This window comes from Salvelinus alpinus, chromosome 31, assembly GCF_045679555.1.
Source record: "Salvelinus alpinus chromosome 31, SLU_Salpinus.1, whole genome shotgun sequence".
In the NCBI taxonomy this organism is placed as follows: domain Eukaryota; kingdom Metazoa; phylum Chordata; class Actinopteri; order Salmoniformes; family Salmonidae; genus Salvelinus; species Salvelinus alpinus.
This window is the reverse complement of record NC_092116.1, coordinates 19,613,955-19,640,009: the sequence shown is the minus strand read 5'-3', so window position 1 is coordinate 19,640,009 and position 26,055 is coordinate 19,613,955. Positions and strand designations below refer to the sequence as shown.

Genomic DNA, 26,055 nt, shown 5'->3' with positions numbered 1-26,055 from the left:
CGTTGACAAGCTTCTTTATTGCAATAATTAATCAATGTTATTAATACGTTTTGAATAAAGTAATATCCTGATTGGTGATTGACCTTGTCTTTCCTCATTATTGATGAACATTTCCACGACAGTAGTCAAGTGTATTTATGGTAAATGCAGGCTCGTCATTGACAACGTGTTTGTTGTTCATCTTGTTTGTTATGTCACACTGGCACAGGCTTAAACTATTGTTTCCTCCTCTTTGTCCAATCAGGTGCCCTGGCGGGTCTGATCGACATCTCTGCTGATTGGCTGAACGACATCAAGGAGGGGGTGTGTCTGAATGCCATGTGGTTTAACCACGAGCAGTGCTGCTGGGGCTCCAACGAGACCACGTTCGCTGAGAGGGACAAGTGTCCTCAGTGGAAGAGCTGGGCGGGGCTCATCCTGGGCCAGGAAGAGGTGAGAGGGATTTAAAAATGTAATGTCAAAATGTAGATTTCCGCTTAAACAGACATCATTATTTATCATGAGAGGGCCATAAAAAATACCAAGTAATGATTATACTGCCAGAATGATTAAAATCTCACCTTTCTAGTAAAAATAGTTAATAAATTGCTGAGGCGTAGTCACTTTTGAGGATACAAGTACACAGTACAAATATGATGAATAGGGCTTAACATGTTTGTGGGAATAGGGCTTAACATGTTTGTGGGAATAGGGCTCAACATGTTTGTACTGCTTTCTAAATATAGTAACAATCAAGTTTTATAAACAACTTACTATAAGATTTCACCTTATAACTGTAAAATATGTGTTTCTCCCCAATTTCCTGATATCCAATTACAATCTTATTCATTATTGCAACTCCCCAACGGGCTCGTGAGAGGCGAAGGTCGAGTCATGCGTCCTCCGAAACATGACCCGCCAAGCCGCGCGCTACTTCTTAACACCCGCTCACTTAACCCGGAAGCCAGCCACACCAATGTGTCAGAGGAAACACTGTTCAACTGACGACTGAAGTCAGTTTGCAGGCGCCCGGGCCCGCCACAAGGAGTCGCTAAAGCGCTATGAGCCAAGTAAAGCCACCCTGGCCAAACCCTCCCTTAACCCAGACGACGCTGGGCCAGTTGTGCGCCGCCCTATGGGACTCCCAGTCACGGCTGGTTGTGACACAGCCTGTGATCGAACCCCTGCTGTGAAAGAGAATTTTCTGCTCCGCGTCCTCTGAGCGACACACAGATGCAATTCATATGCATGCTGACTTGTTACAACTTTAGTTTTAAGCACAAAGGGATTTTGTCTCTCTGTGACCAAGAGAAAGTGGTCTCGTTTCAAATCTACTAAAATGTTCATGTTGAATCCATCTGAGAGCATCATAGCGAGATGAGACTGTTGCTGTAATCACTAGGCTCTCCCGTTTCATATACCGTATTCTAAGCTGTGAGGTTCACGGCCAGGGGAGTTCGATCCTTTGTCTGGATAGGCCAGAAAATGTATCACTCCCTATTCAAATGAGGTTTCAGATTTCACATACTGGATCTCAGATGAGAGCGGAGAACGGCAGGCGAAGCAGAGCGCTTTGTACACAAAAATGTTGGTTCGGAACCGGTCCAGAACTGCTCAGTCCCCTAAATAGGGGACTTAACATTTTAAGATGTTTTAAGTGACATGTTACAGGTGTCATATAGGTGTTATAAGCTAGTAGTTTCCATTGCTGAGATGGACAAGTATCATCAGTGGAAGAGATTGGGTGAAGTAATACTTCTGTGTTCCAGCAGTAGTTCACCACTCTTTTCCATTACCTTTTCACTCAGAATAGTTCAAACTGTCTTAATGTAGTAACGTTAAAGGGATAGTTGGTATTTTGAAGCTAGCTGTACCCAAAACCTTTCCCTTTTTGTGCTAAGCTAGTTAGGATTGGCTCGCAATCTACCTTTAACTTCCTTCATGCTGGATGCAGATAGATTTTTAAAAAATGGTATTCATGAGTTCTGATGATTGCCAAAATCCCAAACTATCCCTTTAATGGTAGTTTGTGTGTAAACGTGCTCCTCTCCCTCCTTCGACTGCCCCCTCTTCGCCTCTTCCTTCTCTCTCTCCTTCTCCTCTCTCTCTCTCCTCATCTCCCAGGGTCCTGGTTCCTACATCATGAACTACTTCATGTACATCTACTGGGCTTTGTCCTTTGCCTTGCTGGCTGTGTTACTGGTTAAGGTGTTCGCCCCCTACGCCTGTGGCTCAGGCATACCTGAGGTAAGAGCGCACGCACACACATGCACAGGTGGAATGCAAACACTCACAAGTTTACATGGATACACACACACACACTATGTATTGTAATTCAGGTGGGTTCTGCACCTGCTTTGTAGGAAAAATTCATGTTGGGGTGAGCTTGTCTGCTCTAGTCTAGCACTCGAAATCTCACTTTCTAGTTGCCATGGCAACAGGAGAGCAAGCGAGATGGGGATGAGCACTGCGGCGCAGTTGGAGTTTTAATTTCTTCAAAATTCTTAGATCGTGACATTGACCATATCTGGCAAGCTAGTCACGGTGGTCTCAATAAATATGATTATTTGGTTCTAAGACTGACAACAAATTTTGCCCATAGAGAGAAACGATTTGTCAGGGTATATCGTTTATATCAGGGTGGCTTTTCGGGAGCAGTTTGGAATATGTTTGGACATTTGCCTTATTTCTTCAACAGACCTAACCATCTACCTCCTCTACCCTCGGTGCTTCTCCAGATTACATTTACATTTACATTTAAGTCATTTAGCAGACGCTCTTATCCAGAGCGACTTACAAATTGGTGCATTCACCTAATGACATCCAGTGGAACAGCCACTTTACAATAGTGCATCTAAATCTTTTAAGGGGGGGGGGGGGGGGGGCAGAAGGATTGCTTTATCCTAGGTATTCCTTGAAGAGGTGGGGTTTCAGGTGTCTCCGGAAGGTGGTGATTGACTCCGCTGTCCTGGCGTCGTGAGGGAGTTTGTTCCACCATTGGGGTGCCAGAGCAGCGAACAGTTTTGACTGGGCTGAGCGGGAACTGTACTTCCTCAGTGGTAGGGAGGCGAGCAGGCCAGAGGTGGATGAACGCAGAGCCCTTGTTTGGGTGTAGGGCCTGATCAGAGCCTGAAGGTACTGAGGTGCCGTTCCCCTCACAGCTCCGTAGGCAAGCACCATGGTCTTGTAGCGGATGCGAGCTTCAACTGGAAGCCAGTGGAGAGAGCGGAGGAGCGGGGTGACGTGAGAGAACTTGGGAAGGTTGAACACCAGACGGGCTGCGGCGTTCTGGATGAGTTGTAGGGGTTTGATGGCACAGGCAGGGAGCCCAGCCAACAGCGAGTTGCAGTAATCCAGACGGGAGATGACAAGTGCCTGGATTAGGACCTGCGCCGCTTCCTGTGTGAGGCAGGGTCGTACTCTGCGGATGTTGTAGAGCATGAACCTACAGGAACGGGCCACCGCCTTGATGTTAGTTGAGAACGACAGGGTGTTGTCCAGGATCACGCCAAGGTTCTTAGCGCTCTGGGAGGAGGACACAATGGAGTTGTCAACCGTGATGGCGAGATCATGGAACGGGCAGTCCTTCCCCGGGAGGAAGAGCAGCTCCGTCTTGCCGAGGTTCAGCTTGAGGTGGTGATCCGTCATCCACACTGATATGTCTGCCAGACATGCAGAGATGCGATTCGCCACCTGGTCATCAGAAGGGGGAAAGGAGAAGATTAATTGTGTGTCGTCTGCATAGCAGTGATAGGAGAGACCATGTGAGGTTATGACAGAGCCAAGTGACTTGGTGTATAGCGAGAATAGGAGAGGGCCTAGAACAGAGCCCTGGGGGACACCAGTGGTGAGAGCGCGTGGTGAGGAGACAGATTCTCGCCACGCCACCTGGTAGGAGCGACCTGTCAGGTAGGACGCAATCCAAGCGTGGGCCGCGCCGGAGATGCCCAACTCGGAGAGGGTGGAGAGGAGGATCTGATGGTTCACAGTAGATTAAACCTAGAAATAATTTCTCCAGTAGTATATTTACCTTATTTCCCCCCATCTCTCTGTCTCCCAGATAAAGACCATCCTGAGTGGGTTCATCATCCGGGGTTACCTGGGGAAGTGGACCCTGCTGATCAAGACGGTGACCCTGGTGCTGGCTGTAGCGTCTGGGCTGAGCCTGGGGAAAGAGGGACCCCTGGTCCATGTGGCCTGCTGCTGTGGAAACATCTTCTCATACCTCTTCCCCAAGTACAGCAAGAACGAGGCCAAGAAGAGAGAGGTATGTATGATCTACTGTTCTATTAGGTGTGGAGAAATACAATATAACTTTGTCCAAGTACAGTAGGAATGAGGCCAAGAAGAGAGTGTATGGTTTGGTGTATGTATCCATTGTATTACATTACAAAGTTTAGAGTTTTGTTATAAGACATTCTTTTGGTGACCTTTTCTGTTGTATGATTTATGATTTGGGTAAATTCCTGTCAGTGTTCCAGCTGACTCGGCCTGTGTTTTGGGTAAATTCCGGTCAGTGTTCCAGCTGACTCGGCCTGTGTTTTGGGTAAATTCCTGTCAGTGTTCCAGCTGACTCGGCCTGTGTTTTGGGTAAATTCCGGTCAGTGTTCCAGCTGACTCGGCCTGTGTTTTGGGTAAATTCCTGTCAGTGTTCCAGCTGACTCGGCCTGTGTTTTGGTACTAATCTTTTTTATTTGTTTTCTCTGCAGGTCCTATCTGCAGCATCAGCGGCTGGGGTGTCTGTGGCTTTTGGTGCTCCCATAGGCGGAGTACTCTTCAGCTTGGAGGAGGTACATTTTATATTGTGTGTGTGTGTGTGTGTGTGTTTCTATGAGTGTGTCCGTATAAGTAAGCACATCACACACACTATAGCCTCGTTTTAAGCCGAGTTTCTGTGTAAGCACTTTGACAACTGATGATGTAAAATCTGTTCATGCACTCTTGTGTCTCTGTATGAGTTAATGCATCCCACTATAATGTCCCCTATTCACCTGTCTCTCTGCATCTCTCTCTCTAGGTGAGTTACTACTTCCCTCTGAAGACTCTGTGGCGCTCCTTCTTCGCTGCGCTAGTGGCAGCCTTCGTCCTCCGATCCATCAACCCGTTTGGCAACAGCCGTCTGGTCCTGTTCTACGTGGAGTACCACACCCCCTGGTACCTGTTTGAGCTTATCCCCTTCATCCTGCTGGGGGTGTTTGGAGGCCTCTGGGGGGCCTTCTTCATCAAGGCCAACATCGCCTGGTGCCGAAGGAGGAAGTCCACCCGCTTCGGGAAATACCCCGTCCTGGAGGTCATCTTCGTGGCGGCCATTACCGCCGTGGTGGCGTTCCCCAACCCGTACACGCGGCAGAACACCAGCGAGCTGATAAAGGAGTTGTTCACTGACTGTGGGCCGCTGGAGTCGTCCCAGCTGTGCCATTACAGGAGTCAGATGAACGGGAGTAAGGCGTTTGTGGATGCGTCGCCTAACAAGCCGGCGGGGCCCGGGGTGTACACAGCCATGTGGCAGCTGTGCCTGGCGCTCGTCTTCAAGATCATCATGACAATATTCACCTTCGGACTCAAGGTGAGGCAGGGCAGGTTGGGTACTACCGTCTAGTTAATGTAGCCCGGCAGTTAAAGGGGAAGTTCAGCCAAAAACATCCTTTATAACTACTATTGCCTGGTCGTTTGTCAGTACCCCAGACAGTTTTTAGGTCTATTGCTTGAGTATTTAGATGTAGGTAATACGCTGATTCTACCCCGGCCTTCCCCATAGAAACCCCATGCAATGTCAAAAGTCCATCCTAAATACCTCCTCAACACACCGCTCTGGCCTCCCATGATCGAGATAGTCCTTGTAATGACTTTCTCTGCACAATTTTTCTGGTAACTTATTTCAGTAGGCACATTTTTAACTTATGAATGTCGTTTCGGGAAAGCCCAGAAGTGTTTTTGGGTGAACTTCCCCTTTTAATGTGATGGTATTGGGTATGCATGTCTCAGATTGTGGTCTAATCCAAATCTTAGATTGTAGTCTAGACTTTAAGTAATGCTGCTCATGGTTAGGGTTGAGAAATACTGAGCAAAATCAGAATTGGAATTTCAGTTCCGGATAGTTTTTTTGTGGTTCCTGTCCCCAGGTTCCGGCAGGCCTATTCATCCCCAGTATGGCCATCGGGGCGATTGCCGGGCGGATTGTTGGCATCGCCGTGGAGCAACTGGCATACTACCACCACGACTGGTTAGTGTTCAGGGAGTGGTGTGAGGTAGGCACCGACTGCATCACCCCGGGACTCTATGCCATGGTGGGGGCTGCTGCATGTCTGGGTGAGTTACACTGACTGGATGTGGGTGTCTGTAATGATATGGTCACGTCTGATACTCCTACTCGGTGTTCATTCCCCATTCTTGTGATACATTGCTATATAGACTGTGTTTGTCAATGGATCACAGAAACACGAAGCTGTGTAAAATGTAATCTATCCTGTTGGATGGCTTTGGTCCTCTCCCATTCAAACCTTTCCTTTTGTCTGTAGGTCGTTGCTGTATAAAAATAATAGGTTCTCACTTCTGTCAACTTACCTGGTAAAATAAAAAGTCAATAATATATATATATATATAATTTTTTTTCAGGTGGTGTGACGAGGATGACCGTGTCTCTCGTGGTTATTGTGTTTGAGCTGACTGGCGGTCTGGAATACATTGTGCCCCTCATGGCGGCCGTCATGACCAGCAAGTGGGTGGGCGACGCCTTTGGGCGTGAGGGCATCTACGAGTCACACATCCGCCTCAACGGGTATCCTTTCCTGGACGCCAAGTCAGAGTTCACACATACCACGCTGGCGCGGGAGGTGTGTCAAAATCAAATGTTATTTGTCACGTACACAGTTTACAGCATGTATAAAAGGTGCGGTGAAATACTTGCATGCAAGCTCCATCAACATATTGTGTGTGTGTAAGGAACAAATATTTATTATGGACAGATTAAATGAATACATTGGCACACTGAATCATTAACAGTTAGATGCAGTACCATTGACATCAATGTATGATTAAGTAAAAAGTTGACTTAAAGGCGTCAGTTAGGGTTCAGCCTAAACCACTTTCTGTGTGACTTCAGGTGATGCGCCCGCAGCGTAGTGATCCGCCGTTAGCGGTGCTGACGCAGGACGACCTGACGGTGGAGGAACTCCAGGTGATCATCAACGAGACCAGCTACAATGGCTTCCCTGTCATCGTCTCCAAGGAGTCTCAGAGACTGGTGGGCTTCGCCCTGCGCAGGGACGTTACCATCGCTATAGGTGAGGAGAAACTGAGACGGCAGGTTGTGGGGGGCACACACGTACTCAATTACATGCTTGCTTACACATACGGACTTATACATACACACACACACCTGATCTCGCTCTCTTCTCACTCTCTTTCTCATCTCTTCTCTCCCGCTCTCTCTATTGTTGAGAACTGTTTTATAATTGAATGTGTTTGTTTGTCTATCTTTTTTATGTATTTGTCTACAAGTTTATATATGTTTACAACAAGCAAGGGGAAGATGTCAGAATAGGGGTATTGGGGAATAATAATATATTGTACGGAAAACATTTATACTGTAGTGAAGCCGTCTCTAGAGTAATGCAAGGTCTCGTTCGTGATCATGTGAAACGTCAATTGCTATGGAAATGCTGAAATGTGTTTTTCAATGATGTTAAAGGTAATTATGATGCAACTATGATGGTGATACGATATGGATTACAATTATCATCATGAATATTAACCTCTCTAGGGTATGTGGGACGGTAGCGTCTCACCTCGTCAACAGCCAGTGAAACTGCAGGGCGCCAAATTCAAAACAACAGAAATCCCATAATTTAAATTCCTCAAGCATACAAGTATTTTACACCATTTTAAAGCTACACTTGTTGTAAATCCAGCCAAAGTGGCCGATTTCAAAAAGGTTTTACGACGAAAGCACACCAAACGATTATGTTAGGTATGAGCCAAGTCACAGAAAAAGACAGCCATTTTTCCAGCTAAAGAGAGCAGTAACAAAAAGCAGAAATAGAGATAAAATTAATCACTAACCTTTGATAATCTTCATCAGATGACACTCATAGGACTTCATACATGTATTTTTTGTTCGGTACAGTTCATATTTATATCCAAAAATCTGAGTTTAGGCAAGACGCTACTGTATCACTTGGCAAAAAGCCTGAGAAAATGCAGAGCGCCAAATTAAAATTAATTACTATGAAAATTACTATAAAATCAAACTTTCATTAAATCACACATGAAAGATACCAAATTAAAGCTACACTGGTTGTGAATCCAGCCAACATGTCAGAATTCAAATAGGCTTTTCAGCGAAAGCATACGATGCTATTATCTGAGCATAGCACCATAGTAAACAAAAGAGAGAAAACATTTCAACCCTGCAGGCACGACACAAAACGCAGAAATAAAAATATAATTCATGCCTTACCTTCGACGAGCTTCTGTTGTTGGCACTCCAATATGTCCCGTGAACATCACAAATGATCCTTTTGTTCGATTAATTCCGTCGATATATATACAAGATTTGGCGCGTTTGATCCAGAAAAACACCGGTTCCAACTTGCTCAAACGTGACGACAAAATATCTCAAAGGTTACCTGTAAACTTTGCCAAAAAACGACTTTTGTAATACAACTTTAGGTATTTTTTTAACGTTAATAATCGATAAAATTGAAGACGGGATGATATGTGTTCAATACAAGATTAAAACAAAATGTTGCATGCCTTCTGTTTGATTGAAGCGCATGTCCAGGACACCTGGAGTGCCTCGATTTCAAGATGGCCGTATTTCTTCATTACACAAAGGAATAACCTCAACCTATTTCCCAGGACTGTTGACATCTAGTGGAAGCCGTAGGAACTGCAAGCAATTCACTTAGAAATCTGGTTTCCCAATGAAAACTCATTGAAAAGACAGTGACCTATAAAAAAAAAAAAATCTGAATGGTTTGTCCTCGGGGTTTCGCCTGCTAAATAAGTTCTGTTATACTCACAGACATGATTCAAACAGTTTTAGAAACTGCAGAGTGTTCTCTATCCAAATCTACTAATACTATACATATCTTATCTCCTGGGGATGAGTAACTGGCAGTTGAATTTGGGTATGCTTTTCATACAAACGTGAAAATGCTGCCCCCTACCCTAGAGAAGTTAAGGCTATACGCACTACATGTTACACACATAGACACTCAACCATGCAAATTGGCAGAGTTATTATTTATTTGGACATAACACATTATAGTCTTACTCTTATACAGACATTGTACACACTCACTATATCACATCCAATGTCATACACATCAACCTACTCAGATTTACTACACACATAATATCGTCTCAATTTTCTAACATCTGTGGCATTGGCTCACAGGCAAACAGGCAAGGGAATAAAACAAATATTGCTAGAACCTATTTCTTGAATTCTAAATATCAGACATTTGAAAGCTCTAGTTTTGACCTTCATAATACCTCTGATGGCAGTAACTTTACAAGCACTAATTATTGTCAATTTAGACTGAGAATAGTATCTAGTTATGGTAAGGGGTGAAATAAGTATAGCCAGTTATAATTGTAACGGTTTAGCAAATTATAAAAAAAGAAGATCAGTCTTTACATGGCTAAAAGAAAAGTAATATAACATATACTGTTTACAGGAAACTCACTCTACATCCTTAGGTGAAGTTGCATGGAAAAAGGAATGGGGTGGTGAAATAATTTTCTGTCATGGACAAAGGAACTCAAAGGGTGTGATGATATTAATTAACAAAAATTTCGATCTGAATGTGCAAATAGTCAGGAATGATTCCCAAGGAAGGTGGATCCTTTTGAATATGAAAGTGGACGAAAAAGAGATTTGGCTCATTAATCTATATGGTCCAAATCAGGATGATCCACACTTCTTCGAAAACATTTATACCAATTTATTAAACTTACAGGCAACAAATTACCTAATCATTATGGTAGGAGACTATAACACAGTGTTAAGTACCTCAATGGACCGTAAAGGTAATCACTCTACAAACTATCATCACCATGCCCTTAAGGAAATCACAAATATTATGGACACATTAGAAATAGTGGATATTTGGAGACTAAAAAACCCAGACCTAGTGAGATATACATGGAGGAGACTTAATCAAGCTAGTCGTCTTGACTACTTTCTTGTCTCTTTCATCAAAGGTTAAAAAAGTTTTAATAGGAGACAGAATGCGATCGGATCATCATCTAATTGGCATTCACATAACTCTTATAGATTTTCTACGTGGAGGGGGATATTGGAGATTTTATCAAAGTTTAATGGAGAACAACTTACAGTTGAAGTCGGAAGTTTACATACACCTTAGCCAAATACATTTAAACGCAGTTTTTCACAATTCCTGACATTTAGTCCTAGTAAAAATTCCCTGTCTTAGGTCAGTTAGGATCACCACTTTATTTTAAGAATGTGAAATGTCAGAATAATAGTAGAGAGAATTACTTATATCAGCTTGTATTTCTTTCATCACATTCCCAGTGGGTCAGAAGTTTACATACACTCAATTAGTATTTGGTAGCATTGCCTTTAAATAGTTTATCTTGGGTCAAACGTTGCGGGTAGCCTTCCACAAGCTTCCCACAATAAGTTGGGTGAATTTTGACCCATTCCTCCTGACAGAGCTGGTGTAACTGAGTCGGATTTGTAGGCCTCCTTGCTCGCACAGACTTTTTCAGTTCTGATCACACATTTTCCATAGGATTAGGGTCAGGGCTTTGTGATGGACAATCCAATACCTTGACTTTGTTGTCCTTAAGCCATTTTGCCACAACTCTGGAAGTATGCTTGGGGTCATTGTCCATTTGGAAGACCCATTTGCGACCAAGCTTTAGCTTCCTGACTGATGTCTTGAGATGTTGCTTCAATATATCCACATAATTTTCCTCTCATGATGCCATCTATTTTGTGAAGTGCACCAGTCCCTCCTGCAGCAAAGCACCCCCACAACATGATGCTGCCACCCCTGTGCTTCACGGTTGGGATGGTGTTCTTCGGCTTTCAAGCGTCCCCCTTTTTGCTCCGAACATAAGGATGGTCATCATGGCCAAACAGATGTAGATACTTTTATACCTGTTTCCTCCAGCATCTTCACAAGGTCCTTTGCTGTTGTTCTGGGATTGATTTGCACTTTTCGCACCAAAGTAGGTTTATCTCTAGGAGACAGAACACGTCACCTTCCTGAGCAGTATGACGGCTGCGTGGTCCCATGGTGTTTATACTTGCATACTATTGTTTGTAAAGATGAACGTGGTACCTTCAGGCGTTTGGAAATTGCTCCCAAGGATGAACCAGACTTGTGGAGGTCAACAATTATTTTCCTGAGGTCTTGGCTGATTTCTTTTGATTGCCCCATGATGTCAAGCAAAGAGTCACTGAGTTTGAAGGTAGGCCTTGAAATACATCCATAGGTACACCTCCAATTGACTCAAATTATGTCAATTAGCCTATCAGAAGCATCTAAAGCCATGACATCATTTTCTGGAATTTTCCAAGCTGTTTAGAGGCACAGTCAACTTAGTGTATGTAAACCTCTGACCCACTGGAATTGTGATACAGTGAGGTAAAAGTGAAATAATCTGTCTGTAAACAATTGTTGGAAAAATGACTTGTCATCCAAAAAGTAGATGTCCTAACCGATGTGCCAAATCTATAGTTTGTTAAAACTTCTTAAGGTTAGGGGGCAGTATTTTCGTTTTTGGCTAAAAAACGTACCCATTTGAAACTGCCTATTTCTCAGCCCCTGAAACTAGAATATGCATATAATCAGATTAGGATAGAAAACACTCTGAAGTTTCCAAAACTGTCAAAGGTTTGTCTGTGAGTTAAACAGAACTGATATTGCAGGCTAAAACCTGAGGAAAATCCAATCAGGAAGTGCCCCTGTTTTTGAAACCTCTCTGTTCCTATGCATCCCTATTGCCCATTTAAAGGGATATCAACCAGACTCCTTTTTCTATGGCTTCCCTAGGGTGTCAATAGCCTTTAGACATAGTTTCAGGCTTTTATTTTGAAGAATGAGCGTGAACGACCACATTGCGTAAGTGGATAGGTGGGGGCTCTCAGAGTGAGTTGTGCGCAAAAGAGAAAGGCAGCCATTGTTACTCCCGGTCCTAGTGAAAAGCCAACTGTCCCGGTTGATATATTATCGAATAGATATTTGAAAAACACCCTGAGGATGGATTATAAAAAACGTTTGACATGTTTCTGTGGACATTATGGATATAATTTTGAATTTTTGTCTGCGTTGTCGTGACCGCTCTTTCCGGTGGATTCCTGGGCATAACGCACCAAACTAACGGAGGTATTTGGATATAAAAAATATCTTTATGGAACAAAAGGAACATTTGTTGTCTAACTGGGAGTTTCATGAGTGAAAACTTCCGAAGATCATCAAAGGTAAACGATTAATTTGATTGCTTTTCGTGACCAAGTTACCTGATGCTAAGTGTACTCATTGTTTTGTCGAGCGATCGATAAACTTACACAAACGCTTGTATTGCTTTCGCTGTAAAGCATAATTTCAAAATCTGAGACGACAGGTGGATTAACAAAAGGCTAAGCTATGTTTTGCAATATTGCACTTGTGATTTCATGAATATGAATATTTTCTAGTAATATTATTTACCTGTGGCGCTATGCTATTCAGCGTTGCTGATGACAATTACCCCGGATCCGGGATGGGTGGTTCAGAAAGGTTAATAAGAAATTTTGGGTGGTTGAAAACGAGTTTTAATGACTCCAACCTAAGTGTATGTAAACTTCCGACTTCAACTGTATTTTTAACTAAGACAAAATAATTTATAACTGAATTTTTTTCAGTATAATATAGGTTCAGAAAATCCCCTTATTGTTTGGGATACCTTTTAAATGTACCTTCAGGGGTCATTCAATTCAATATTCATCAATAATAAAAAAGCAGTTTCTGGCTAAAGAGAAGACTAACAAGGGAAATCCATGAACTAATAGTACAGGTAGATAGCAATTGAAACGATACTACAGAGATACAAAATAAGTTAGCGGAAAAACGAAAAGAACTTGAGGAACTTATTCAAGAATGATCTAATGTAATCTTTTACAAAAATAAAGCAAACTGGATGGAATATGGAGAAAAATGCACAAAATTCTTCCTGAATCTCCAATACAGGAACGCTAACAAAACGAATTTGCAGAAACTTGTTACTGAAGACGGAGTCATCTATGATTCTCCAAATTATATTTTTAGAGGAAGCTAAATATTTTAGGCAGATGTTCTCTTTTCCCTCTCATCCTTTCCCACTGAATGAAGATTATGGTAAGGAATTCTTTCCAAATAATATAAAAAAATGGAAAATTAATGTACAGAAAGATCAGTGTGAAGGCCAAATTACAGAGGAAGAACTTTTTGACGCTATTAAATCCTTTGTCTGGAAAAACCCCAGGTCTTGATGGCATACCGGTAGAGGTATATCAAGTATTTTTTGTTATACTAAAAGCTCCATTGTTAGATTGTTTTTAACTACTCTTATAGAAATGGTAGTCTGTCAGGTACTCAGCAGGAAGGTCTGATTTCTCTATTATTTAAACAAGACCCAGATTGAAAATAGACTGGGTCTTTACATCTAAAATACTGGAGGCCCCTTACACTTCAATGTTGTGATGCAAAAATACTAGCATAATGCATAGCACTCAGAATTAAAAGGGTTTTTACCAGGTATTGTTCATCCTGATCAGACAGGTTTTTTACATGGACGATACATTGGAGATAATATACAACAACTACTAGAAATAATAGAACATCATGAAACATATAAGAAGCCAGGAATGGTATTTATAGCGAATTTTGAAAAGGCATTTGATAAAGTAAGACTAGGTTTTATTTATAAATGTATGGATTTTTTTCAATTTCGGTAACTCTGTTATAAAATGGGTAAAAATAACATATAGCAACCCCAGGTGTAAAATAGTAAATACCGGCTACTTCTCAGAGTTTTTAATTGTCAAGACGAGTTAAACAAGGGTGTCCGCTATCACCATATCTATTCGTTATGGCCATCGAAATGCTAGCTATTAAAATCAGATACAATAACAACATTAGAGGATTAGAAATCCAAGGCTTAAAAACAAAGGTGTCCATGTATGCCGACGACTCAAGTTTTATATTAAGTCCGCAAGCTAGATCCCTGCAATGCCTCATTGAAGATCTAGATAACTTTTCTGTACTCTCTGGACTAAAACCTAATGATGATAAGTGTACAATATTATGTATAGGATCCTTAAAAAATATAACTTTTACATTACCCTGCAGTTTACCTATAAAATGGTCTGATGGCGAAGTAGACATACTCGGTATTCATATCACAAAAGATATAAATAAGCTCTCCACAATGAATTTCAATAGAAACCTTGTAAAAATAGACAAGATCCTGCAACCATGGAGAGTTAAATACCTGTCTGTTTATGGAAAAATTGCCCTGATTAACTCCTTAGTCATATCTCAGTTTACTCACTTACTTATGGCGCTGCCTACTCCTGATGATTAATTTTTCAAATCATACTAGCCAAAAATATTTCGCTAAACCAGACTAAATTAAATGTGCCTCTCTATATAGTGAATATGAATTGCGTGGGTTGAGATTATTACATGTAAGAGCACTACACCTCTCTCTAAAAGCTTCACTCATTCAAAAGTTTTATTTGAACCCTAAATGGTTCTCAAGTAGATTACTAAGAAAAGCTCATCCATTTTTAAAAAATGGCCTTTTTGCCTTTGTGCAGATTGCCTTGTCTCATATTTGATTAATTGAAAATATACTTTTTTCAAAGTATCTCTCTTTTTCAAACAAGCATTGCAGAGCTGGCTACATTTTCAATTTCATCCCCCTGAAAAGATATAACAAATATTATGGCTAAACTCAAATGTGCTGGTTGATAAAATACCTGTATTTATGGGAAAGATGTTTGAAAAGGGTATTTTGTTCTTAAATTATATTGGAATGGTAGAGTTATGTCTGCCGATTTACTGCCGATTCATGGAGTTATCAGAATTGTATGGAAAGGTCTGCTCAATCCAAGATTACAACCAATTGATTACAGCATTACCCAAAAAATGGAGGAGTCAGGTGGCAGCGGGAGGAGGTAGTGAACTGGTCTGTCTGCCCAATATAAAGGATCAAAACTGGCAGAGGAATAAAAATAGCATAAATAGGAAAGTATACCAGTTTCATTTGAGGACCAGGATGTTGACAACTGTGCCATACAGATTGCAAAATAGTTGGGAAGAGATTTTTGATGTACCGATTCCATGGTACAGGGTGTATGAGTTGATATATAAAACAACGCAAGATTCAAGACTTCATGCTTTTCAGCAAAAATTATTATATAGAATTCTTGCCACCAAATTATTTTTGAATATTTGGGGCATAAAATCATCGAAGCTCTGCAGATTTTGTTGTGAGGATACAGAATCAATATACCATTTATTTTGGTATTGCCCTCAGGTAGCCTGTTTCTGGTCTCAGGTTCAGGAATGGCCTGAAATGCATACCATTGATCTAAAATTGAACCTAGAAATAGTACTGTTAGAGATCTGGAGAGACCGGGTCAGTCAATTACTAATTATCTTAGTAAAAGTATTTATCTTCAACTCGCAATCTGTGGATTCTATTCGATTAGATGGATTGAAATTGTACGTTAAACATCACAGCAAGATATGTGTTGTGTAGAAACCTGAAGTGGGTGGCCAGCAGAGATAGATGGGATGGGCTGAGGGAAGCTGAGGGTTGGTACGTGGAATTGGAGACAAGTGGGAGTGGAGTTGCTGTGTGGGAGATAGAATGTTGGTAAAAGTCTAAATGAAACATAATAAAAGTACATTTGAATGACACTAAGTGGGAGTGTTTTTACAACTAATGCCGGTTTCCCTGAGGCTGATGCCGTGTAGGTGTTTGTACACATGCATATACACACACTCTCATTCAAATTAACACATACAAGAACACACACATACAGTGGGGAGAACAAGTATTTGATACACTGCCGATTTTGCAGGTTTTCCTACTTACAATGCATGTAGAGGTCTGTAATTTTTTATCATAGGTACACTTCAACTGTGAGAGACGGAATCTAAAACAAAAATCCAGAAAATCACATTGTATGATTTTTAAGTAATTAATTTGCATTTTATTGCATGACGTAAGTATTTGATCACCTACCAACCAGTAAGAATTCCGGCTCTCACAGACCTGTTAGATTTTCTTTAAGAAGCCCTCCTGTTCTCCACTCATTACCTGTATTAACTGCACCTGTTTGAACTCGTTACCTGTATAAAAGACACCTGTCCACACACTCAATCAAACAGACTCCAACCTCTCCACAATGGCCAAGACAAGAGAGCTGTGTAAGGACATCAGGGATAAAATTGTAGACCTGCACAAGGCTGGGATGGGCTACAGGACAATAGGCAAGCAGCTTGGTGAGAAGGCAACAACTGTTGGTGCAATTATTAGATTATTAATGGATGAAGTTCAAGATGACGGTCAATCACCCTCGGTCTGGGGCTCCATGCAAGATCTCACCTCGTGGGGCATCAATGATCATGAGGAAGGTTTTTTAGATTCCGTCTCTCACAGTTGAAGTGTACCTATGATAAAATTACAGACCTCTACATGCTTTGTAAGTAGGAAAACCTGCAAAATCGGCAGTGTATAAAATATTTGTTCTCCCCACTGTACATGTAATAGTGCCAGACATGCACACAAACATATATAGTTGGCATTGCTGTTATGATTTTAGTTGTCCTTGATGTCCTTTCTTTTAAATTTCTTATTAAAAAATATATTTTTTTTTGCATTGTTGTTTGCTGTTTTCTTCTGTCTTTTCCTTTTTTCTCTTTAGTTCATTCTCTTGGTTGTTGGAGCATTTGGGGGGTTCGTGGGGGTGGGGAATGGAATTCATTGTATTTTTAATTGTTCTTCCTGGGGGGACTGTGGGAGGGGTCTCGAATGGTTGAGGGACAGCTATTGGGGAACTGTGGGGGGATCTTGGAGGGTTCGGGTTCACGTTTTGTGGCCTGGTGGTAGATCGGTCAACATGCCCTTGAGTAGGGCATTGACCCTAGATGCTTCTGTGTGTCGCTCTGAATGGGAATCTGTTGGATGACTGGTATGATGTACTTGTTCAGCGGCTTCACTGCAAGTATATTGTATGTTTCGAATATTCAATAAATAAAAAGGTTGTGGGGGGTGCTCAGACCTGGGTTCAAAACTTCAAATAGTGTTTATTTTTTCTACTTTAGCTGCACTTGACTTAGCTTGCCTGGCTAGCGCGATGGAACCAATGGAATCGTCTCAGGAGAGGTTGGCACTTTTGTCTGGCACTCCTTAGACGCTAATCTTTCTCTCTCCTCCTTTTCACAGAAAACGCACAGCGAAAGCAGGAGGGTATCCTGCTGACCTCGCGGGTCTATTTCACGCAGCACGCCCCCACCCTGCCCGCCGACAGCCCGCGGCCCCTCAAGCTGCGCTCCATCTTGGACATGAGCCCCTTCACCGTCACTGACCACACGCCTATGGAGATAGTGGTGGACATCTTCCGCAAGCTGGGCCTCCGCCAGTGTCTGGTGACACACAACGGGTGAGAGGAAAGGGGCTTGGGGGAGAGGAGGGAAAGGGGTAGGGTGGCATGTGAAGAGGGCAGGGGGAGTGGAGAGAGGGGAAGAGGCGATTTTAAAAATGATCTTGGATGAGAACAATGGGGAGGGAATCACATCCTCAAAATAGGGGAATGTGTTTTGGTAGGGTGGGGGTGAAAGAAGAAGAGGAGGAAGAGAAGGAAGGAACACTGGAGGGAAAGAGTCTTCCTCAGTCCTCCTAACCTCAACTTGAACTAACAAACACCTCAACAGGCAACAGACAGAGTTCCCCCAGTACAAACCCAGCACACACTCTCAAGTTCTGTTCCAATGTACACACTACTACTTAGAATGAAGCAGTGTATTGGATGTCATCTATTCTAAGTGGTATGCTAGTGTGGATATTGGGATATAGTAGCATCCCCTCACATCCTTTCGGAAAAAGATTGCAGTTAGAGTGAAGTATTGCGTTTTGTGCTGCAAGTACTGCGTCTGAAATCATGTTTTTCTTTTTTACTGCAGTAATTTTGCAGTGTGACTGCAGTTACAGTTATTCTACAATTACTCTGTCCAAAATACCACAGTCGACTGCAGTTACTTCACTTTTACTCTAGTTTCAAAACTGCAATCTTTTTTCTGTAAGGGATTGAGTGATGCATGGACACTGGGACTGGAAACCCTGGGATTATAAACTGTATAACCTTGTAATCTGTACGCTGCATGGCTTCTCAGCTAAATGCTAGCTGTGCTATGCTAACCAATATAACACAACTGTGATACCGCTTAACAAATAGTTGGATCGTTTTATCCAGTTTCCTCTGGAAAAAATATTTGAGAGACTTGTGATGTGTTTAGAAGTTGGTGGTCATCGTCAATTACTGTGGATGAGCTCACTGGTTGTATATGACACTTCAGAGACACCTGGTGGTTACAATAGGAATTCAAGGATCATTGGATAAACCCTTGCTCTGTGTTGTAACTAAGTAAAAATACTGAAGTTGTTTTTTGGGGTATCTGTACTTTATACTATTTTATATTTTGGATAACTTTTACTACACTCAATTCCAAAAGAGGGTTCGTACGTCATGAAAATACTGGAAAAGTTATGGAATTTTAAAATAGTGTTTTCGAGGCCTTAAACTTTTGGAAAATGATGGAAATGTATTTAATAAATTCTGTTGATGTCATTTATTTAGGCACAGTTTTTAAATATTTTATCAATCAAATAAAAATCAACAGTGATTTAACCGCGCACCGCTACTGCTTGCGAGTAAGGCCATACAAAGTTGATTCATTTAAACGGCACATACAAAAAACAAACGATTCCCTTCGCTATTGTATTAGCTGTGATTCGGTTCAATGCAATGAATTGAAGGTGAATCAAAATATCAAATGTGAATCAAAATAATAATTTGTGAAGCGCGAACAGTAATTTTAGGAAAAAAGGTTAGATGTAGCCTTTCTTTTGGATTATTTGGCTTCAACACTTGTTTTGTAGATACTTCCAGTTGATTTGGGCATCCAATGTATGGGACATTGCAACTCAATACATGCCAGTCAGCCTGCAAAGTTAACACTTCTAAGATAAATGACTAAATTAAAAGGTACATTTCCTGAAGGAAATCTGTGGGCTTGGCTCAGCTGAATAAAAAGATTTGTAGCCTACCATAGCCATTTGATCTTTGATATGTTAAATGAGTGAATTATTTCAGAAGGCATGAAATGTATTTGGTTGCAATGTTTTACATCAAGGGTGGTCAACCATCCTCCAGGAGAGCTAATAGGTGGGCAGGATTTTATTCCAGTGCCCTTCTAACAAACCACATTTTAGAAATGAGCTGCTCAACCGGACCTTGATAAGCTGTCTCTGATGTGTTTGAGCAGGGCTTGATAAGCTGTCTCTGATGTGTTTGAGCAGGGCTTGATAAGCTGTCTCTGATGTGTTTGAGCAGGGCTTGATAAGCTGTCTCTGATGTGTTTGAGCAGGGCTTGATAAGCTGTCTCTGATGTGTTTGAGCAGGGCTTGATAAGCTGTCTCTGATGTGTTTGAGCAGGGCTTGATAAGCTGTCTCTGATGTGTATGAGCAGGGCTTGATAAGCTGTGTATGAGCAGGGCTTGATAAGCTGTCTCTGATGTGTTTGAGCAGGGCTTGATAAGCTGTCTCTGATGTTTGAGCAGGGCTTGATAAGCAGGTCTCTGATGTGTTTGAGCAGGGCTTGATAAGCTGTCTCTGATGTGTTTGAGCAGGGCTTGATAGGCTGTCTCTGATGTGTATGAGCAGGGCTTGATAAGCTGTCTCTGATGTGTTTGAGCAGGGCTTGATAAGCTGTCTCTGATGTGTATGAGCAGGGCTTGATAAGCTGTCTCTGATGTGTTTGAGCAGGGCTTGATGAAAAGCCTGCACACCCAGTAGCTCTCCAGACTAAGGGTTGACCACGTGTGTTTTATACCGTTGCCTAACAGGTATTCTACTTTGTGCCTTGCACTTGTACATGGGATCAGAGAGCTGCCTCCCAGTGTCAATACCACATTACGCATACATACTTTTTCTACATACATGGAGACGCCGCCAACGGTTGGTCATGGAAATTTGGTTAAAAGTCATGGAGAAGTCATGAAATTCCATCTGTCAAAATGTGTTTGAACCCTGTAAAGAGAAAATTTTTACTTTTTACTCCCTGACACCCAAAAATACTCATTACATTTCGAATGCTAAGGCAGGACAGCAATATGGTCCAATTCTCGCACCTTCAATATAACGAGTTGTCATCCCTAATGCCTCTGATCTGGCGGATTCACTAACCACATATTGCTTTTGTAAATGATGAGTGGGAGTGTGCCTCTGGCAGGCTGCAAAATGTTTATTATAATTTTTTAAAATCATGCATATTAATATTCATGTAAGGAATTCGATGTATAGCATTTACTTTTACTCAAGTATGACAATTGAGTACTTTTTCCACCACTGCCCGGCAGTCAGTGTGTAAATATATGTTTAAAGATGAGTGTTTAGACGCCTCGTCAGGAGAGGAGAGCACTGAGAGTGAATGAGATTACGGATAACAGCATTCCTTTGTTTTTATACTTTTTCATTTTTTATCATTTTGTTGTCATTTTATCCTTTTCTATTGTTTGGTTCTCAATTAAATCATCATTCAGTATATCAATACATATAATAGCCAAAACATCAGACATATTTTATGGAATCCTTGGTAATTTGCCTACCACACTTGAGTCTACTACTCTGAAGATTAGATACCATTACAAATCAATAAGGAAGTTGTTGAAACTGACACAAAGATGAATGATATGCAACGATAACATTAGTTGGCATCCAACTGACACGCACTTATACACACTCAGCATCAGTACAAGTGGTATATTTATGGACAAGTAAAATATATTGTTAATTGAGCTTTTTTTAAAATTTTTAGCAATACTATTAGAATATGTTAGGTAGGTTGTGTTATGATTTGCCACTTTATGATATGTCATTAAGTTGTTTATATAAGTTGTTATTTTTTGTGTACTATGCTTTGTGCTGCTGTCTCTCTCTGTGTGTGTGTGTGACGGGCAGTCTCCTGAGTAACAGGTGTGTGTTTGTACAGGATTGTATTGGGCATCATCACTAAGAAGAATATATTAGAGCATCTGGAGGAGCTCAAGGAACACACGGAGCCCCTGGTGACTAGCCCCGCCCCCTGTCTCCTCCCATTCCACTGACCCCTTCCCCTCTCCCATTCCCACCTCTTAGGCCCGCCCTCCTAGGAGCGACGCATGTAACTGACAGTTCCCGTTTCCAATAGCAACCCACTCATCTTACTGTGTCTTTTCAACTCACTCATGAATACACTATTTTTTTTGAGGAGGGGGTTTGTTTGGTTTGATTTGGTTGGGATGTGTGCATCCACTTTCTCCTCACTGGATACCTACCTACTGTGCCACACTATCACGGATCTCCCTATTCATTCCCTACTAGTCATTGACAAGAGTTAGTAAGATTACTATTTATTTTTAAAGATCTACTCTATATGAGTGTTATGGGTCCTGTAATGTTGGACTTTGATGGGAACTGTCATTTGAACCTTGATTAGTTAGATATCCATCATTTACTATTGCTCCACAGCCATTCCTTTCAACAACATCCTACTAGCTGTTAGTCCCTTCATCAGTAGTATGGGCTGTTTCATCCAGAATATGAAATCATTCTAGAATATAGATATATAAGCATGAATATACTGATTGCATACAGTCATGTAGCCATGCCTGTGTTTTTAGAGCGTTTGTCTCACTCGACACTTAGAAAACCTTCACATACACACTATTACATAATTTCACTCTAAAAGCTCAAACAGTGTGCATCCCAATGGCTCCCTATATAGTGCACTACTACTTCAAAAGTAGTACGCTATAAAGGGAATAGGGTGCTATATTGGACGCATGCACAGCTTTACTTCAATGAATTACTGCTTCTTTATGTATACAACATTTCTTTAAACCCCTCCCTCTCCCTCTTGCCCCACGACGGACCAACAGATCGACGACATCTGACCAGACAACGCGTAGCACTTCCGGCGTCGCCTTTACCGAGCAGAACGTTGGTTGATGTTTTTTTCTGGGAGGGGAGATTTAGCATCTAGTGTCCCTCCCGCCCTGCCGTAGACCTAATAGAACCACCCTCCTGTAGTGAGAGAGAACTCCGTCTATGGTGGTGGAGCGATGGTGGTGGTAGTAGTGTGTTGGTAGCTAATACCTCCAGCAGAGGTAACTAACTAAGCCAAGCCACACCCACCCCCCCCCTTACAACACCCAACCTGATCCTAAACCATACCCACCCACCCCTCCTTCACCCCCCTCTAACCTGATCTCAACCCCCCTGCCTCATCCGGTGCCTCCCACCTCAACACCCCCCCCCCCCCCCATTCCTAGTCTGTGTGGTGTTTCATGCCTCCTGTTTCTGCAGCACTAACACCTCCCACCACTTCCTACAGTACTGAATCTATAGCTCTACCCTGGACTGTAGCTGTGACAGATAGACATACAGCCTCTCCTCTCACCGCTCTCTCTCTCAGCTCAACTCTGCCCTCACCGTCTGTCTCTCTCAGCTCAACTCTGCCCTCACCGTCTGTCTCTCTCAGATCAACTCTGCCCTCATCGTCTGTCTCTTTCAGCTCAACTCTGCCCTCACCGTCTGTCTCTCTCAGCTCAACTCTGCCCTCACCGTCTGTCTCTCTCAGCTCAACTCTGCACTCACCGTCTGTCTCTCTCAGCTCAACTCTCCTCCCACCGTCTGTCTCTCTCAGATCAACTCTGCCCTCACCGTCTGTCTCTCTCAGCTCAACTCTGCCCTCACGTCTGTCTCTCTCAGCTCAACTCTGCCCTCATCGTCTGTCTCTCTCAGCTCAACTCTGCCCTCATCGTCTGTCTCTCTCAGCTCAACTCTGCCCTCACCGTCTGTCTCTCTCAGCTCAACTCTGCCCTCACCGTCTGTCTCTCTCAGATCAACTCTGCCCTCACCGTCTGTCTCTCTCAGCTCAACTCTCCTCCCACCGTCTGTCTCTCTCAGCTCAACTCTCCTCCCACCGTCTGTCTCTCTCAGCTCAACTCTCCTCCCACCGTCTGTCTCTCTCAGCTCAACTCTCCTCCCACCGTCTGTCTCTCTCAGCTCAACTCTCCTCCCACCGTCTGTCTCTCTCAGCTCAACTCTGCCCTCACCGTCTGTCTCTCTCAGCTCAACTCTCCTCCCACCGTCTGTCTCTCTCAGCTCTCCTCCCACCGTCTGTCTCTCTCAACTCTCCTCCCGCCGTCTGTCTCTCTCAGCTCAACTCTGCCCTCACCGTCTGTCTCTCTCAGCTCAACTCTGCACTCACCGTCTGTCTCTCTCAGCTCAACTTTGCCCTCACCGTCTGTCTCTCTCAGCTCAACTTTGCCCTCGCCGTCTGTCTCTCTCAGCTCAACTCTCCTCCCGCCGTCTGTCTCTCTCAGCTCAACTCTCCTCCCGCCGTCTGTCTCTCTCAGCTCAACTCTGCCCTCACCGTCTGTCTCTCTCAGCTCAACTCTGCCCTCACCGTCTGTCTCTCTCAGCTCAACTCTCCTCCCACCGTCTGTCTCTCTCAGCTCAACTCTGCCCTCACCGTCTGTCTCTCTCAGCTCAACTCTGCACTCACGTCTGTCTCTCTCTCCAATGTCTCCAGATGTCTCACTAAATCTCAAGCTTTCGTCATAGCTGAATTCAAGAGCACAAGTCATAAAAAACAGTCAATTCTAGGAATACATTTTGTGCTGTTGACATCTAGTTGTTATCCAGCTGCACACTCTTACAACGTCGTAATTAACACTTTCTGTGTTAGAACTCATTTACATTTCAACCAATTGTGACCTGGGTCTGGGAAGAAGGAGGAACCTGTAAGGGCGCCTGTAGTGATGAACCACATTGTATTTTAGATACAAGTGCTCTTGAATTAACCAGAAATGTTGAGTGAGCGTTCCAGTATGTGTATCTCTGACAGGGTGAAGGGTTGGTTGGTTGGTAAGGCAGAAGTGTTCTGCCTTGCTCTTCCTCTAGTGTTCATCTCACCTGCTCTTCCTGTAGGTGTTCAGTAAATCTCCTCAGGCTTCCAACGAGAATCACTCACTCACCATTCTCCCCTGGTTACTCACCCCCTCTCCTCCTTCTGTCCTTCCTCGGCACCAGTGGGACTTGTTTTTGTTGGCCTGGCTGCATTGACGGTCACAGTCGGCTGAGTGGTTACTAAGTTCCCTGTATCACCTTGGGCTAAAATACAGATACAGTGTGGTAGTAATGGTACGTTACTTCTCTTGACTAAAATGTATCACTATTATCTGATCATTAAGCTTCAGACCCCAAAATAATTAGTTTCCTCTGACATTAAACAAATGTCCATAATTTTGTCAGTTGGTTAACAGAGCCCATTATTTAGGTTATTGGTACGTTATCATTCTGTGTTGATTGATTCCACTATATTGTATCCCCGGCCAAAACCACCACTGACTGACCGACCGCACGAGCCAACAAAAAGGTGTAATTCTCTCCCACACCAACCAGACTGTGCTCCCTGCCAGCTCCTCCGTGAATAACTATTTTCTTTCTCCTCTATCAATCTCTCTCCCCCTGCAGGCGTCTCCTTGGTATTATCACAAAAAAAGATATCCTTCGTCATATGGCCCAGTTGACCAACCAAGACCCCGACAACATAATGTTCAACTAGTCACCTCCTTCCCAGGTCGTCACGACGATGAGGAGGAGAGCGAGGAGGAGGTGGTGCACCTACTGGAGGGTCGAGGCTCCTCTCTATGACACACAGCCCCCCCGACCCTCCCACCCCATGGAACCCTGTCCCTAACCATACTGACTGAGCCCCACAGAGCCCTAGTGGCCACAGGAAGGAAGAGACAGACAGACTAAAGGGACATTAAATGGCTGTTTTGAAGGATGTTCCGGCCACAAAGTCGCAGCTACTACGGACTGGGACATATATACTCAAGGAACGCACTTTTAACACACACACACACACGCTCACACAAACACAGATGCCACACAAGAGCACACACTTGACCAATTGGACCTCCTACACACACCTTTCAAGCTCCTCCACCCTTGTCCTATTGGTTTATACTAGCAGACATGGCTGTGAGCCTGATGCCTGGCTGCCAGGGTGAGAGGTCAGAATGATCCTGTAGGACCCAAGGAGGGACGTTCAGACACACTGATTGGCTGTCTGCCAGACGCCCTGCCAGGCTCTGACCCCACTGTGTCCCTCCCTCACACCCCGTCCATCCTTAAAATAATTGTTTACCTGTGAACTGTGTGTGAGAGCAATCAAGAGTGCTTATGTGTGTGTCACTAGCACCTCAACATTCCATTCAGGTTGTTATAGTAACCCCCCTAAAGACAACCGCTGTCTTGATATTAGACTGGGCCTCGATCCAAGGGAGATTTGCTTTAATGTGTGAGGAGAGAGAGCTAGAGGGTTGTCAAGGATACAAGCAGGATGTACTGTAGTAGTTGGTTCATGTCGGAGTGTATGGATGTGTGTTGTAGTTCAGTACGTGAAAACAGATGCAGTGTTGTACAGAGGAGTGTGATACTCATCATTTACATTCTCCCTGTTGAACTAAAGAACTGTGTGAGCATGTCCCATGAGGATGGAGACCTAGCAACTCTGACAGTGAAGGTGGGCAGAGTTTGTGAAAGAAAATATTAAAAAATGTTGAGTTTTTTTGTTGCTCTAACTGGAGATAACTTTTTTTTTTTTTTTTACTATTGCTACTACTTTTAGTATTGCTATCTACATAATCAAGTAACGAGACAAAGTCAAGACTGGAAAACTGCACTTTTCTTTCCAAGTGAACACAATAAATGATGTCGATGGTAATACTGCA

The 26,055-nt window shown here is 42.9% G+C and overlaps 1 protein-coding gene across 7 annotated transcripts in view; it reads left to right on the top strand.

Moving 5' to 3' along the window:
* The window catches only part of LOC139561843 (H(+)/Cl(-) exchange transporter 3-like), a 58,030-nt gene extending 31,975 nt beyond the window's left edge, over nt 1-26,055 (top strand). For 4 of the 7 annotated variants that reach the window (XM_071379152.1, XM_071379157.1, XM_071379158.1 and 1 more), the window contains 11 exons: nt 245-432; nt 2,104-2,226; nt 4,040-4,246; nt 4,689-4,769; nt 4,997-5,545; nt 6,102-6,288; nt 6,595-6,812; nt 7,082-7,262; nt 17,437-17,653; nt 21,261-21,336; nt 24,791-26,055. In XM_071379152.1, the coding sequence (XP_071235253.1) occupies nt 245-432; nt 2,104-2,226; nt 4,040-4,246; nt 4,689-4,769; nt 4,997-5,545; nt 6,102-6,288; nt 6,595-6,812; nt 7,082-7,262; nt 17,437-17,653; nt 21,261-21,336; nt 24,791-24,970 (2,207 nt within the window). In that variant the 3' untranslated portion in view covers nt 24,971-26,055. Of the gene's footprint in view, nt 1-244; nt 433-2,103; nt 2,227-4,039; nt 4,247-4,688; nt 4,770-4,996; nt 5,546-6,101; nt 6,289-6,594; nt 6,813-7,081; nt 7,263-17,436; nt 17,654-21,260; nt 21,337-22,188; nt 22,250-24,790 lie in introns of all 7 variants that reach the window. The other 3 variants (XM_071379154.1, XM_071379159.1, XM_071379155.1) reach the window with 2 other exon arrangements.